Source organism: Cariama cristata, unplaced genomic scaffold (assembly GCF_000690535.1).
Source record: "Cariama cristata isolate BGI_N322 unplaced genomic scaffold, ASM69053v1 scaffold2585, whole genome shotgun sequence".
Classification (NCBI taxonomy): domain Eukaryota; kingdom Metazoa; phylum Chordata; class Aves; order Cariamiformes; family Cariamidae; genus Cariama; species Cariama cristata.
This window is the reverse complement of record NW_009616785.1, coordinates 100,075-116,332: the sequence shown is the minus strand read 5'-3', so window position 1 is coordinate 116,332 and position 16,258 is coordinate 100,075. Positions and strand designations below refer to the sequence as shown.

The 16,258-nt window shown below is 34.3% G+C and overlaps 1 protein-coding gene across 1 annotated transcript in view; it reads left to right on the top strand.

The window, feature by feature from the left end:
• ZZZ3 (zinc finger, ZZ-type containing 3) overlaps positions 1-16,258 on the top strand; it is a 33,583-nt gene that overhangs the window by 12,732 nt on the left and 4,593 nt on the right. Inside the window, exons 2-9 of the mRNA XM_009700286.1 lie at positions 3,892-4,030; positions 5,468-5,615; positions 5,698-5,816; positions 6,090-6,161; positions 6,325-6,426; positions 7,846-7,941; positions 12,301-12,453; positions 15,937-16,071. Of these exons, the coding sequence (XP_009698588.1) occupies positions 3,892-4,030; positions 5,468-5,615; positions 5,698-5,816; positions 6,090-6,161; positions 6,325-6,426; positions 7,846-7,941; positions 12,301-12,453; positions 15,937-16,071 (964 nt within the window). The remainder of the gene's footprint in view (positions 1-3,891; positions 4,031-5,467; positions 5,616-5,697; positions 5,817-6,089; positions 6,162-6,324; positions 6,427-7,845; positions 7,942-12,300; positions 12,454-15,936; positions 16,072-16,258) is intronic.

Below are 16,258 nucleotides of genomic sequence, written 5' to 3'. Positions count from 1 at the left end.
GAAGCCCTGCTGAGCAGTATCAATCTTTAAGAAGCAGCTTTCCTTTTTTAAATATTGGTCCCTCAAAAACCCATGTTAATCAAGGTTTTTTAGCATAGAGATACTAAAACTGTTTCTATACTATACTGAATTATTCAGGTGTTTATCTGGAAGATTCCTGGCAATTAACATCATTTAAGAAATTACAAGAGTGTTTCAATACTGGGATTGTGGAAACACGGAATTACATTCTGTAGAATGAAAGTTTTCCTGCAAAGACGACTGCTTTGGGTTTTGGATGTGCTAACAATTTAGTAATTAGAACTGAGAAAAGTGTAACTTCAGTCAGTGCAGGGGATATGAATGACTGTGAGTTTACTCAAATTATGCATTTTTAGTTGTATGAGTTTGTTTTGTTTTGGCAGAGGGTGCGAGATAATTTTTCATGACAATTCCTCACAGATCTTTCAGAGAAAATTATATAACTGTACCTGGATAACTTAGAGATGGTTGCTCTTTGATTGCCTCATTGAAGGGTGGAGCCAATTTTGCAGCAAAGTAGTGAGCAGGGTGCCAGTTACTTTCTCTTTACCTTCATCAGGCTTTTTCAGTTTTGGGAGAATGTTAGCGCAAACTGTCAGGAGGTAGTTTGCATCATAATCGTTGTGCTTATTTACAAGGAACCTTGGAAGATGGTTAGTAAAATTGGTGGCCACTTTTTTTTTTCTTTTTTTAAATAGTCCTGGAAATTACACACAGTGCCTTTTGCTTAATGCAGCAGAAGTCTTATGTTACTGTTTGAGACTAAGAAGCCCTAACAGACAGAGACTTCAAGAAAGTGTTCAATGTGTGCGTTATTTGGCTTACTGCTTTTTCAGAGAAATACTTGGCTTTATTACAGTCATGGAGGGCCAGAGAATGAAAAGCCTGTACAAACCTGTGAAAACAGTAGTGGTTCAAAACATAAAAGAACATATGCAGATGTATTGTAATACAGTCAATTGAAAAGTCATGTTGGAATTTAAAAGCACGTGCAAAGATTTGGAGAGAATGCAGCACTGCAGCAACTCTGAAGTACTTGGATATGGACTATGCAAACTATATATTTCAGGATTAGTATTTTCAATTTTTTCCTGGCAATGTAAGATCCCAAAATGCACATTTTCATGCATTTCAATACTTCTGATACTCACTTGATAAAATTGCAGTCTTATTCCTGGGCTTCAGGATGTATTCATTCATAAAAACTGAATATGAAAGTAAATAGCTCCAAGTTAATACATTTCTTTAGTGGAGGTACAAAAGCGTGCTGGGAAATCATTTTGTCTGCACAGTTTGCTCAAAACCCCCATTTTCTGTCTGAAATTATTTCATTATAATAGTGCTGTATAGCCACAGATCAACATCACATGACATGTTTTTGAATGATCCTCACTTTCTTGTAATATTTTACGTATTTCTATGAAGACCAGAGGTATCCCTTCTGAACGATTTATCTTCGAGTCCGTGATTGCTTCTGTGAGGTCACATGAATGTTTTAATGAAAGAAGTAATTGGAGTTCAATATTCTTGTTTTGTTTTTCTCCCCAAATAGAATTTCTTCTCTTTCTGTTGAGACAATTATTTAAGGCCATCTTGTTAAGATGATTTCTTCCCCCACTTTACACATGTGAATAATTGTTAATTAGCACTTCATCTAAATTGCCAACATTTGATTGCCTTTTTCCTTCTATGTATGTAAATATTTTAAATGACATTATTATTTTCTTTCAGTTTCCTTTGGAAAAGCAATCACTTAAATACAGTTTGAATAAATGAGGTAAAATGGCTCAGGAAAATAAAGGCAGGTATTTATTTAACATCATCTTACATGCAAATCTTTGTGCATGTAACTGAGCCTCCGTTATTGTGACTAGGGTTAACTCCAGAATCTTGTATAGATGTTTTGGCATCTGCTGGTAGAAAAAGGCTTTCTGTTGTCCAGGTTAAATCATCTCCCCAAATACCATTAAGCTCTTCTGTGTTGTTACAGCTGCATCTACATCAAACACGTTAGCAGCCTCCCTGTGTCTCATTTCCCTGGAGCATGCAAGGCACACTTCTGCGTAAGAAGTGCTGTCCGGCCACCTGAGCACGGACAGAAGTTGCCCAGTGCAAAGCTAGGCAATAATCAGATGCCATTTGCAAAAACTAAGGAAAGATCTTAATTCCGCATATGATGATTTCTGTCAGCCTGTAACAATCTGAACTGCAGTATTGTCTCAGGCCAATTTTGATGTGCCGTCACTTCTTTTGTAAGTTATTTCTGAAGTTCGTTCTTCACCTGTTCAAGAATAGCGCTATTAATTATGTTGCTTTATGCAAAGTTATTTTGTTTAGAAGAAACTGGAGCACTTTTCCAGTAGTGAAAATATTCTACTACTGTTCCAATATTAATGGCCTATTTAACAAGCATTTTAGGTCATAGTTGCATGTAAACCTCAGTATGTGCAGACAAATTTAAGTAGTAAATTCGTAACAGAATTGCATCCTACTGTTTTTAAATAAGCTCAGTATTTAGTTTCAACTTCAGAATGTATGGCTATATTTTATGTTTTCAAATACTATATTTGAGTGGAAAGAAAATTACCCCTTTTCATGGGGAGGCGGCAGTTTAATGTCTAGGTAGAAACTTAAATATTTGATGGTACAAAGCCTGTATTTTGCCTTGAGGCCGTTTACTTTGCTCCACGTAAAGCCTTACCCAATTACCAGTGCAGTCAATTGAAAAACTTTTATTAGCTTAGTAACCTCTCAGTCTTTTCTGTAATACAGTGGAATTTATCATGTTAGGCTCGTCTTTATTTTAGCAATAAGGGAATAGAAAGAAAATTTACTGAAATACTGTAGTAATGAATAGATCTTACCTGATTTTAGTATATGTTAGGTTCTATTTTGTGCTGAACTAAAATACAGTTGTAATATTAAATGTCAGAAAACATTTTCATTAAAAAAGTTAAGTTGATACATAATAATTTGCAACAACAGGGGCCATGGGTAGCTATATGATTCAGAAACTGAAGTGGACAACTCTAAAGCTAATAGAATGTATTAAATGTAGTTACCCATTTTTTAAAGGCTGTGTTGCAGTATTGTTAGATTTCCTGACTCTGAGTTGGCTTTATCGAAAACAGTTTGGGAAGGAGACATTATTGGGTACAGGTATGATAGTGAAGTTAGTGACTTTCAGATGTATCTGTTAAATAGACAATCAAAATTGTGTGTGCATCTGGGATGGCAGATTAGAGGGAACACTGGCATTTTCATTCAACTTCTGTATTCTTAGAGGAATCTTTTGTATGTATTTATTTTGTGAATTACTCCTTGGTTTATTGTTACATTTCATAAATGATTCTTGTATTCTGCTCTAAGGTGAGGCTTCTATGAAATGTTTAGATATAGTTCCTAGGCTGTTTCTGTCCACACCGTGAGTGGTTGAGGGAAATGTTAAAATTCTGTGGTAGAGTCATTTGTATTGGGGTAGAAGGAAGCTGATTTTGAAGTGGAAGAGAAATTAGGTAATTTTGTTTGTTTTTTTTAACTTTGTAAGCAAAACTTCTTGATCATAGCTGTTGAGAATATGAATAGGTTGTCCCCAATAGCATATTGTTTTAGCTAGTATAGAATTTACATTTAAAGGAAATCACTGGGGAGTGGTTAACTTTTTTTTTTAATAGGTTTATATAAATTCATCTACTACTTAAAATAGATTTGATACAATTTTTAATATAATTCAGTAAAAATGTCTATGAACTGTTTCAGATAAGCTGTGAAATCTGGTAGATACTAGTAGATAATCATAGGTAGTATTTAGATGGGGGAGTGTCACTTTTAAAGACAAATTTAGTGAGCTGTTTTCCTTTGTCTCTGTAGTTATCAGAGACTGTTACAGACGATTGCTGTACTCGAGGCTCAACGTACTCAAGCAGTTCAAGACCTTGAAAGTTTAGGCAGACACCAGAGAGAAGCACTGAAAGATCCTATTGGATTTGTGGAAAGACTCCAGAAGAAGGTATTTGAATGGGCTTTTCTTAAGTCTTACTTGGAAATATTTTTTTTCTTAATAACTAGTAATTCATTGACTATAGAAATCAGAGAACTCTATATATACTTGCATAAACGTTATGAGTTTAAAATCCTTTATCTGCTGAGCAAGAATGGCCCTTTGTTTTCTTATTAAATCTATAAGACACAGGTCTTCAATGATTTTATTAGATATGTTTTCTTTCCTTTTTTTTTGGTATGTAGAAATGTAATGTTTAAATTTCTAATTGTAATGTAGGTATTTTAAGACAACCTAAAATCTACAGGTGACTGGAAATATTTCAGACTAAGGCATCAGATCAAGAATTCATAACTTTTCTCATTAGAGAAATGAAATGTTGTCCTATGAGTGAATTTGTTAGGGTACTTTTTGAAGAGCAGGAAATGTAGTTCATAGACTAAAACCAAAATGAATACTAGAAAACATACCTGAGTTCTGGGTAGCGTAACAGAATATTGTCTGATGGAGGAGAATTAATTTTGATAAAGAAAAATTTTATTTTCAAGCTTTAAAAAAAATTGTAGTAACAGGGATACTGAAAAAAATGTTTACAGCTTGAATACTTTCTTGCTACCATGTCTACTAGTGACAAACAACACACTTGACCTCCTAGTTTGGTAGCAACATGTATTTCAGTGAAGAATGAAGTAGGTATTTTATGGTGCTCTTTTTCTAGGTTTCTAGAGACCCAAGTTTAAAGAGATGTGTGATGTAAGCCCATTGGTTTCAGTAGTTGTCTTTCCATTAAATTTTGAGATGAGTTAATAGCATGTATGATGTAATAGTGTTGCATTTGATAATCATTGTATGGGAAAATACTAATGATAGTTGAAAGTATCTAGTGTATTTTTGTCTCCAAACCAAAGGAATGATACTCTTAAGATTGACCTTTAAATAAAGTGATGAGCTTTGCAACAGTTGTGTTCTAGGCAGAAGACAGTAAAATCAGTGTAAAATACACATTGATTTCTGTGATGGGAGGAGCTTAGGTTTATCAGATGATAAAACTCTGAATCTTACTGTTTCCTGTGTTAACAAAGGTACAGATCATGGGGAAACATTTAAACAAAGTAAAAGACAGATAGACAGTAACAGGATATTAAAGTCAGAAACACCTGATTTCAACTGTGAAACAAATGCTTTAAAGTTTTATGCTCAATAAGCCATCATTGACCGTGCCGCTGCATATTTTATATGCACTGTTGTGTATTATTCTTGAAAGATATCTTCTCCTTAAAAAGACGGTGTGCTGCATGGCACTTTAAAAATTCTAATTTTGAATTCTGCTGTTAGCTAAGAAGCAGTATCAGGCTTTTATAGCTTTTCAGAATTCGTGTTTTTTTGTTTGGATATACAGCGATTGCGTTAAATACTGCTTTTCACTTTTCATTCTTTTTTTTTCAGGTTGATATGGGTCTTCCATATCCTCAGAGAGTGGTTCAGCTCCCTGAGATTGCCTGGGACCAATACACCACTAGCCTTGGAAACTTTGAGAGAGAATTCAAAAACCGAAAACGTAACAGTAGGAGAGTGAAGCTGATTTTTGACAAAGGTAAAACGAAAGTGGGCATACATTACAAGAGATAAATAACTAGTGTGGAGGTTTAGTAATTCCTTTTTTGTGTTTCTTGCAGTAGGTATACCTGCAAGACCAAAAAGTCCTTTGGATCCCAAAAAGGATGGAGAGTCTATTTCGTACTCTGTCTTGCCTTTAAGTGATGGTCCAGAAGGTTCTGCAAACAGTCGTCCACAGGTAGTTGTTACAAAAGGAGAGAAAATTTTACAAAATAGCAATTTTTAATTTTTTTTTTTTAATATGGGTATGTGGATGATCTTAACTGTTACTTCAGATGTTAATGTTGGTGATGACATGTCATTCATGAACTCAAATCAGAGAACTTATTTTTAGTTTAGGTAAATTTTATTTCACATTTTCATGCATTTATTTGATTTGGGAAAAAACCAAGTTATCCTAACTGTACTTTTTCTAAACATATATTCCATTATATATACTGTATTTGAGCAGATGATAAGAGGGCGACTTTGTGATGAGACCAAACCTGAAACTTTTAACCAGCTGTGGACTGTAGAGGAACAGGTAATGGGAAACTCTTCCATTTTGTAACTGTGGTAACATACATGAGAATAAGAACAAATTGTGTAATAATATATAATGCATTTAAAAGTTGAGTCACTCATCTTTTGACAGCTCATATCTCTACTAGGAAAGACGTGTTTGTTTTTTTTCCCTGTTGATTTAGAAAAAACTTGAGCAATTGCTTTTGAAGTATCCCCCAGAGGAAGTAGAGTCCCGACGGTGGCAGAAGATCGCTGATGAGCTGGGAAATAGAACAGCAAAGCAGGTAACAAGTCAAACACTTCCAGAAGTAATCCCTTTCCTTGAAATTTTTTTTTTCTAATTTTTACGAAGCACTGATAAGAGATTGTATCCAGGTTTCTCTTCAACGCTCAAGTAATTTCTTTCTCACTTGATTTTTTTTTTTTTTTTTTGGTCAAAAACCCCATAATTCAGAAACTGGGAGATTAAAAAATAGGGTTTATTTTTTATAATGTTCATAATTAAAGCAATAAAACTTTGCTAGAAAGTGAATTTGACTGCCTGGGCATTATTTGAGTGCTTGTGCTGTGATAGTAGTGATGTCAGTCACTGCATCCTAGCAGTTGATACAAATTCACAGAAGATTTATTTGTACATGTCTGGGTTTTTGTCTTTTTTTGAAATAGCAATAAGTAAAATCCAATGTCTTTTCAGTAATCACTTACTTTTTCTTTAAAATATAACTGCAGGGCCTGCGTTTCACTAATAACAATATGACTGTTGCTCTCAATCTCGAACACAGAATTTTAAAAGTGCCACAGAGCCCATGACAAAGCTGCCAGACCTAATTGTTCTTTACATTTTGACAGTATGCATTTAATTCTATGTAGCATGTATAGTGACACCAGCTGCTCTCAGAGTGAGTTATATTGCAGTGCTGAATTTCCTTCACCTAAACACTGTAGAATGGGCAGACAGACTCACAGACAGAAGAATTAGTTCTGTACTGGGACAAAGATCCACAAAAGGACGCAGATGTGGAGACAACGACTATTTCTGCATCTGACTTGCTGAGATTTTTCCCCTAAAGTGACATTACGGTTGGATTTCATGATCTTTGAGGTCTCTTCCAACCAGAATGATTCTATGATTCTACAATTTCTCCATTTTGGCCAGAAGTAAAAAATGGTGATGTTCTGTGTTTACAGTATTTTAATTTCTCCTATTTCAGTTGTGTGCTTTCAGGTGAAAGTATACTTAAGTATTTCAATATACAAGATTACCTCATCAGATCATATCTATACTTATAGGTGTATTTCTCCATACCTGAAAAAATTGAAATACATGCTTACTTATTTCATAAATAAAATGTAGAAGTACTTTCTGTATGCTAACCACGCATAATTTGTCGTTAAGAAAGAGTAAGTTTAGCTTCAGCAGGTAACAAACTACTAAAATTGTGATAGGAAGGAAAGAATTTTTGCTAGATTTCCTGTGTCCTTTTAAAGAATGGTAGGTTTTTTTCTCTGAAAGCCTTCAAAGTGGAAATATTACAAATGCCACATTGCAAGATAGGTAATGGTTGGAGAAGTTGTCGCAAAGTAGAAAATTAGGATTTCATATCCTTATGTTCTGAACCAACATAGCAATGCTGGCAAAACTTTGAAGTGAAGGCCTGTTACATATCATTTGACATTTAATTCTCACATGTTGTTTTTTCTAGGTTGCCAGTAGAGTGCAAAAATATTTTATTAAACTGACTAAAGCTGGTATTCCAGTTCCAGGAAGAACTCCAAATTTATATTTATATTCCAAAAAGGTAAGACAATACTACAGCAGAAATTCCGTATTTCTGTTTGCATTTATGTGCAAATTGAGTCGAAATCATTAATGTTTTCAATAGATTTAAGTCTTGAGTAGTGCTTTTGTGCTAACTAGTTCCACCTTGCATGTATTTCTTACTTAATAAAGTAATATTTTTCTTTTGCCATTAGCACTGTAGAGTGATTGGGTGTTACTCTAATTTCACATCAAGATCTGTTAAGTACATCTCTGTTGGATAATCTCAGGGACATGAAGTGTCAGAAAAGGGAACATAGTGGTCAGATTGCAGGCTGAACTAACAGGGTTAAATGATTGGTCTTGGGGTACTTTCTCCTCATTTGTAAGTTTACTGTAATTGATCTAGAAGAAGATAATGGGGACCGTGTCGGAAGAGGATAAGGAGCCCTCTAACTCATATTGTACAGTCATCTTCTAATTAATGAATACATAGAAATTTATGTATAACTGAGCATACTGAACTAGCACAGGCATAGACTTAAGATGGAAATGTCGTTTTATTTTGATTTGCAACATATATGACAATTAAAATAGAATGGTCATATAAATCACCATTAAAATATGGTGCTTTTCCTGATCTTGGAATTGATGAGAAAAGAGTATGATCCTGAGAGATCTTCTTAATTTGCAAAAGAAAAGACTGGATTTCTGTGCAGACCAGTCATACATTTTGATTTAAATAATGTGGTACTCTTGGATACTAATGAGGACCCTGGACATTTGAAGAGGGCGATCTCAGGTTTGCGGGGGGGTTTGTTTGTGGTGTTTGGATTTTTTTTTTCTTACTGTTGTGTTGACAAAAAAGTTCCTTAAAACCTGCTCCAGTGGCATTTTGTAGAGTAATATTACTTTTTTGCATCCAGGTGTCCCTGATGTTTCCTGATTAAGAATAGAGTAAGCCTTACATTGATTCTGCAAAAAGGCAAATTTGCAGATTTAGTCCGTTGAAAGGCTGGGAAAAAAAGTTACTGCCAGAGGGACCTGATAGAAAGATGTACCACAGCTCATCTCTAATGATTTAAAATGTTACATACCCCTAGTTGTCTTCTAGTATTCTCTGAAGTTACTGCAAATAAGTGCTCATATCAGAGACTTTCCAGTTTGCCATCCATCATGGTAATGCCGTTGTACTTTAACCAGGGTTTTAATCTACTATTCTGCTCTATAGACAGAGGCAGGGAAGGTGCAGACATGACTCTGTCTGCCACCTTGTCTATTGGAAAAGCGCTTTCTGGCAGAAGAACCAAAAAAACTGCTGGAAACATCGATATCTTAAATACTGTGGTGAGATTAATCTGTCAGAACTCTAAATTACTTGTACAGTTTACCATACTGTGGGACTAATTTCAAAAGGTGTTGAAACTTAGTTCTGAAAATTACAGTCCTTTGAGTTCTTTTTGTCACCTTACCATTTTAAATGACCTTAGTCACATGTCCTGTTTTCTTTCCTCTTAGTTTTATTTGGAACGACTGTTGGTACAGAATGTGAGTGGTGTTGCCAGGCAGCAGATCACTGTATTTGATAAATAGTGGAGATACTTAATCAGTACATGTGTGACATTTTAACCATATTTTTCACTAATTTGAGCAATGATCCATAAAATTCTTTAACCCCACTGCTCTCTGTACAAACACAGTATAACCAATAGTAAAACAGATTTTTTATAAAGTTCTTAACATTCTCATACTGCAGTAGTAATGCTACCATCCTACAGATTTTTCTTACGATTATATGTAGAACAAATCTAATACTTAAGTCTGTTTTCACAGTATGATTCATATCCTTATCTCCAGGTCATAAGAGTAAGGTCATTGTGTCCTGGTTTGTATTAAGGGAGTGTCTCCATTTTATATTTGTATCCCACATAAGAAATATAGCAGATGAAAAAATCAAATAGCGTATGTGGGGGAATTAAGCTCTCAGTCTGCTAATATAGCTGTCTACCTAGAGCACAGATTGACAGCACGGTACCAGGCTGGAGTTATTCCCAAGTCTCCAATGGAGATAAAATAATGCGGCAGAAAGGAAATGCAATGGGTATTGGAAGCCTGGGTCGTGCTTGTGCTGTGCTTGTCCTTATTTTGATATTGAGTATGCACGTACACTGTAAACTGCGGTACCTGCTTTATGGGCAATAACAGAAGTATGAAAATTGGGTGCTGATACTTAAAGCGTGTATCTCTGGGTGAATAAAAAAACATAGATATATTTAATGTAAATAATTGTGTCAAAAGGGATGCTTCACAAGATGGTACTTTCATTTCTCCATGGCGATTGCCCGGGATCCTTTTTTTAAAATGGTTACTGGGGAGGTGAGAAGCCTATTCAGTTCTTGAACATCTTGGTGAAGTTACCTCCTCATATGATATAATGTCTCTTCTGATAAGTGATACAGGAAATGAAACAGCATGCATCAGTTTATTTTCCTGTATAACCGTTATTTACTACTGGTGAAAATAAAACTGAATCAGAGATTTAGGACTCTAGTATTCAGTTCTTTGGTTATGGCTTATCATTTTCAATTTAATGCTTATATGATATCGTTAGTGCACCTGCTTTTAAGCTTAATCCAGAAGATACATTTCCCGCAGGAAAAATGATTTTTTAAGTGTCTGCTCTTATGTAGTATTTTAGTTCATTCTTCACCAGGAGTAGAATCATGTTAAAAGAAAATTCAAATCCTCAGTTAAATTCCTAGGTCATAACTGTGTGTATAACAGTGCTACTATTTAAGCATAGACAGTTTTCCTTTCTTGATTTCCAGATCTAGTATTGAATGGAGATCTGTTTTCTATTAACAGAAAATTTAAATCACTGTGTCAGCTCAAGCCGAAATACCGTCTACCCTTATAAATGGAAGTATTTTGGGGGGCTTGAAATGTTAAAGGAAACCGGAAAAGCAGCAAAACACAGGAAGTCAGTGATCATAAGGCAGAAGGTGTAAAAATTCAATACAATGGACAGTATGTTATTCTTAGAACAAAATGCTCATTTTTATTTTGTGCACGGTAGTTCTTCTGCAGATCTGAGGTACCAGCTTCCAATCGTTACTACAGACTTCAGTTCTTCCCTTAAGAGTGAATGGAGCTAATCTCAATTCCTTGTTATTCTGTCTGCATAGCTACATTCCATCTAAGATAATTTGTGTGATCTTTGCCTTTGCTTTTTAAACTGTGCACAACTGTAAAATAATGCTAGATCCCTCTTTAGAGATCAATGGTTGTATTATAATATTACAGGTTTGTAACTGATAGAGGAGCCTTTGGGATAGAAAATCTTGCATGAAAAGGGAAAGTATTGACTATTGTAAATATTCTTTATATCTGTATGACAGAAGCTAGACACAGTGTAAGACAATCCTCTCTTATGATTATTCAAAAAACCCACTTTTCATACTCCCAGTTTTTGATTCACCCTGTTTTCTTTAAATTAAGGAATGTAAGATTTGACATTTAAGATGTCAAAATGCTGGTTTGGAAAGTAGCTAAGTAAAAAGTTGAGTCAGTTTCATTTACCCTAAATTCGTATTTTTTGAGATTTAATATTCTTCCTTGGGGAATAAGTAATTGGGGCTGAGTGCCTTTAAGTAATCTATTTTAAAACTAGCATGCATTCTACACCTTCAGACAGCATTAAAGTTGAAAGGTTTTAGATATGCACTAATGGAGTAATTTATCTCATGTAATGTTTTTCAAGTTCCTTTTCCAGTCAGTGGCAATGAAAAAGAATGAAAAAGAACCTTTGGAGAGCAGTTCTTTGTAACTCTTAGAAACCTCTTTTATGGTGGAATGAATTGCTTCTTCCTGGACTAGGAAAGAAATCTGGGCAATTAGCCTAGACTTAGATTTTCTAAGGCACAAATTAATACAAGAAGTTGATGACAAGTGTCAAGCATGGACTGGTCTCTTGGATCTTGGACCTGTGCAAAACTACTTTTTTGTTTATTCTGACACTGACATAATTCATGACTCTTGGACGTCTTTTAATATCTTTGCACTTTGGTTCTCAGTCTTCAAAATTGTAACAGCTTTATTTTCTGTTTTCATATTGTTGTCAGTCTCATCTGTTCAGATGGTAGGGTTTTTATGGTAAGGGCTCTTTCTTACTGCGTTCTCACCAAAGAAGTGTTGCATGGGTCATCTGATTTCATTTGTTACGGGGGAGAAAAACTCCAGCTATATGAGGCTCTGATACAGAGGTTTAAGTAAAAATAATTGGAAAGATGATAGACTGTTCAGTGCAAAAGAGCAAATTTCTGACAAGGTTTTATCAATGAGAATTACTTAAATAATAGCCAAGGAATGTTTTTAAAAATATATCATTTTTTCATTGTAGTCATCAAGTAGACGGCAGCATCCTTTAAATAAACATCTTTTCAAACCTTCAACTTTCATGACATCTCATGAACCTCCAGTTTATATGGATGAAGATGATGACAGATCCAGTTTTCACAGCCATATGGATACTGCAGCAGAAGAGGAAGTATCGGTATGTCATTTAAATCAGTCAGAGAATGTCTTGGTTACTGTCATTTTAACCTTGTTTAATGAATAATATAAGGATTAAGCATCTTTGCCATAAAATAAATATTATCAAGTAGATACTAAATTGTGGTAAGATTCATGAGCCATATTGAATGATAAACACATCATTAATATAAAGGCCTCTAATTGCAGAAAATTTAGACCAAATCAGAAAGGAAGTATGTAAAAGTAGTAATAAACAGCTCTAAATAGTTTTAGATGCATATTTTCAAGAAGTGATCTGACATGAGATAAGTTTGAAAATAAACTATAAAGTATATAGTTATGATTCTGGTTTAAGATGTGTTTTAGAAAAGTTACATAGGGCTCTGGTAAAATTTGAAGGCTATTGGCATCATTGCTTTTTATCTTCCTTCACTGGCTGAAATAATTATGGATTTTTAAAAAATTTGCTTCAAAGCGTGAACTAACAGACTGCATTGTCAATCAACAAGCAAATTTATGTGTTTTTAGAGGCAAATTCTAGTAGACATTCTAACCTAGTGTATTATTACATCATGTCGTGTTCCGCTTTCCTAATTTATCACATGCAATAATACTACAAGAATTTAGACATATGTCTTTCCCACTTGCATATATAGAATCATAGAAGGACTATTTCCAGCCGCTAGGATGCTGCTCAAGTTTCACAGCTGATGTGAATCACTGTGGCTTTACTGTGCTTAGACTGAAGAGCCCGACTTGTTAATTTTTTTATTTTTTTTTTGTGAGCCTACTGACATCTTGTGTGTGAAAAGCTTGTTGCATAGCAGAAGTATTAAGTCAACTCAGTATAAGTCCACTCATTTTCTTTGTTGACTTTTTTACATGCACTGCATAGTTTTCCTTAAATTACTACATTTGCTCATTTGTTACTCAGTCTTAAATCCCATCTACACTCATGTTCTGTATTCTCTCTCTGATGGTCTTTTGGTTCATCTACAGACATTCCTGATAACTTTGCATATTCCAATAAGAACCTTAAAAGGCCTGGAAAGAAAAATGCATGTTAGAAGAGACGCAGATTACAATTATTTATCTCAATGGAACTGTTTTTGAGCAAACATTCTTTTGTTCTGTATTGTTTTTAAATACATATTTTCTAACTGTTCTGAATATTTTCCTAAGACATTTTGGTTTTGCCATGGTGTCCTAACTCTAGTAAATATGGGCACCATAAATCAACTGGGGTTTATTTAATTTGGATAGAAGTTGCTGTTTTACATTTTTGCAGTGATAATGGTGGACTTGTGCTGCTCCTCCCCCCCTTTTTTTTTTAAATTTGGCTTAATCTTTTCTTTCTTCACTAGTACAGCATTTCCAGATGCATGTATTTCTGGCCTGCAGTAATATAGAAAGACACAGGTGAGCTTAGCTACCAAAAAGATCTCCATTATCAGTGCAAAATAAAAGTAATTTGGAAGGGAAAGAAGCGATCAGGAACTGTATTCAAAATGAATGTATAGGATTATCTTCTAATGTTAAAAGTCAGGTCTCTTAGTGACAGTCACTGTCTTGGAGAAAAATACTTTGCATCAGCATGGTGGAGAAGAGATTCAGTGTAGCAAGAAAATTATATGAAAGGTTTTCTTTGACTTCTTTAAAATGGAAGTACCAGATGCTGTTCCCTTGTAAAGAAGAAAGATTTTACCTGGATATTAGCAGTCAGCTTGACTTGACATATCCATTCCTGAAAAATTGTTTTAGTATAAATGAGTTATTCCCAAATGAAGGCCCTCCATTCCCAACAAACTGAATTTACTTTCCAGTTACGATTACTTCACTTTGTGAGTAGTCTAATTATTGTAGAATACAACTACTTAGTATTCCAGAATGAAGTGTCCACGCAGGGAGCTATTATGTCATAGTTTATTAAATATACAATTATTTTGTGCCAGGCAGTTTTTCTCAGAAAAACTTCGGAGATTTGCATGGGAAGTGAATCCCTGTTCTATATTAAGCGAAAGTAGCTTATCACACAATTTAATCAGGTCATTTAACCTCGGTTTTTCTGAACATTTGTAGTCTAGTCCTTTATATAGATTCATAATTACAATTAAATAATTGATAAGGGCTTTAGAAATCTAACAGTAAAGAGCAAGCCTCTTCTCCTCACTTCCTTTAATAAACTTACTAAATAATACAAATTCTTTAATCTTCATGGATTCATAAAAAGAAAATGAAATTATGTGTGTAGTCTACATTAGAAGAATTTTGATTACTATCTTGTAGTTGTTTTCTATAACTGAACATTCCTATCAGTGTAGGATCTGAAGACTTTCTACATCAGTAAAGACTTGTCATCTTTGAAAGCAGCTGACATCTGCCAAGTACAGCTGCTACAATTAAATGGCCATCTTGAAACAGGCATCTGAATTAAAATGACATAACTCATAACATAGAGGTCCTTAACCTTTGTTGAAGAAAATTGGATGACAAAACCAAGAATGGTGTGTTTCTTTAAAAAGAGAGAACTGTTTGTTGTAAATCTCTGGCAAAGCTGTATGCACCAGCTTTTAGGGGGAGACAGACTTTTTCATAATTTACGAAAAAGAGCAATCTATTTTCTAAAGCTATTAAGAAATGGCATGAAGTACAGGGATGAAGGAGTTGGATAACTGAAACTTCTACTCTTCTAGTCATGGAATGATACTTCTCATCACTTTTTATTCTTACAGGTAAAGGTGAGAAGTTAATCCTGTTAAGTTTGACTGTCTTCAAGTAAAAAATATATATATAATGGAAACTTGGTACTGTCTTGATTTTTGTGTCTTTTAAAGATCTGAGTTTGTGCAAAAATTCTTAAAACTTGAAAAAGTTTTAGTGTCATTTTTTTTCAATATTGTCACAGCTTTGAAACTACTTCAGAACAGTGATCGTAACTGTCCTTAGAACAGTACCATACCATTCCACAGAATACTAAAATGAAAGATCAATTAACTTGATAAAACTGATCTGGAATTTTAGTTCTCAAGTGTAATATCTGTTGCCAGGTATTTAAAAGTAAAAGAAACTAGCTTTGTCTTAAAAAAAAGCTAAGTCTTTTGATGCAGCTGCTATTTTGCCCACAATGTATGGACGAGTGGATTGTATGCCTATTGCAGTTAGGCATCTAAGATGAGAAGAAAAACTAGGAATTAAAGTTAGGCACTTCTCTCTCCTTTATACTTCAGCTAAGCTCCACCAGAAGAAACTTGTTTGTAGGATAATGTGGTTTTTGTTTTAATGCAAATAATAAATTATAAATAATACAAAATATGTAAGTTTGCTGTATGTGCTGTTTTGTGCTATGTTTTTAAAAATAATTTCTCAGTATGTTTCTTAGAATATATTGTCAGATTTTTCTCAAAGATTATTAATCATACATAGTGATTTATGGAATATGTCTTACTAGTTATTTTATTGTTAAAGTAAAGAATGTTTCTCTTCTTTTTTAAACCATGAACAGGATGAAGAGAGTATTCCAATAACATATCGAGAGTTACCTGAATATAAAGAACTGTTAGAGTTTAAAAAATTGAAGAAACAGAAACTCCAGCAGATGCATGCAGAAAGTGGATTTGTGCAGCATGTGGGATTCAAGGTGAGTTTGAGATGCTCTTCTGTTACTGGATTGTAGTGGATTGTAGAAGTTTTCAAAGGTAACATGGTTTGGATTTCCTAAAAAGGCATTGTTTTAATATAGCAAGTTGGGTTCCGTAGTTCTTGTTCACTGTGTCTGCTTTCCCTCATCTTCTTTAATAAAAACAATCCAAGTAATTCACTCTTTC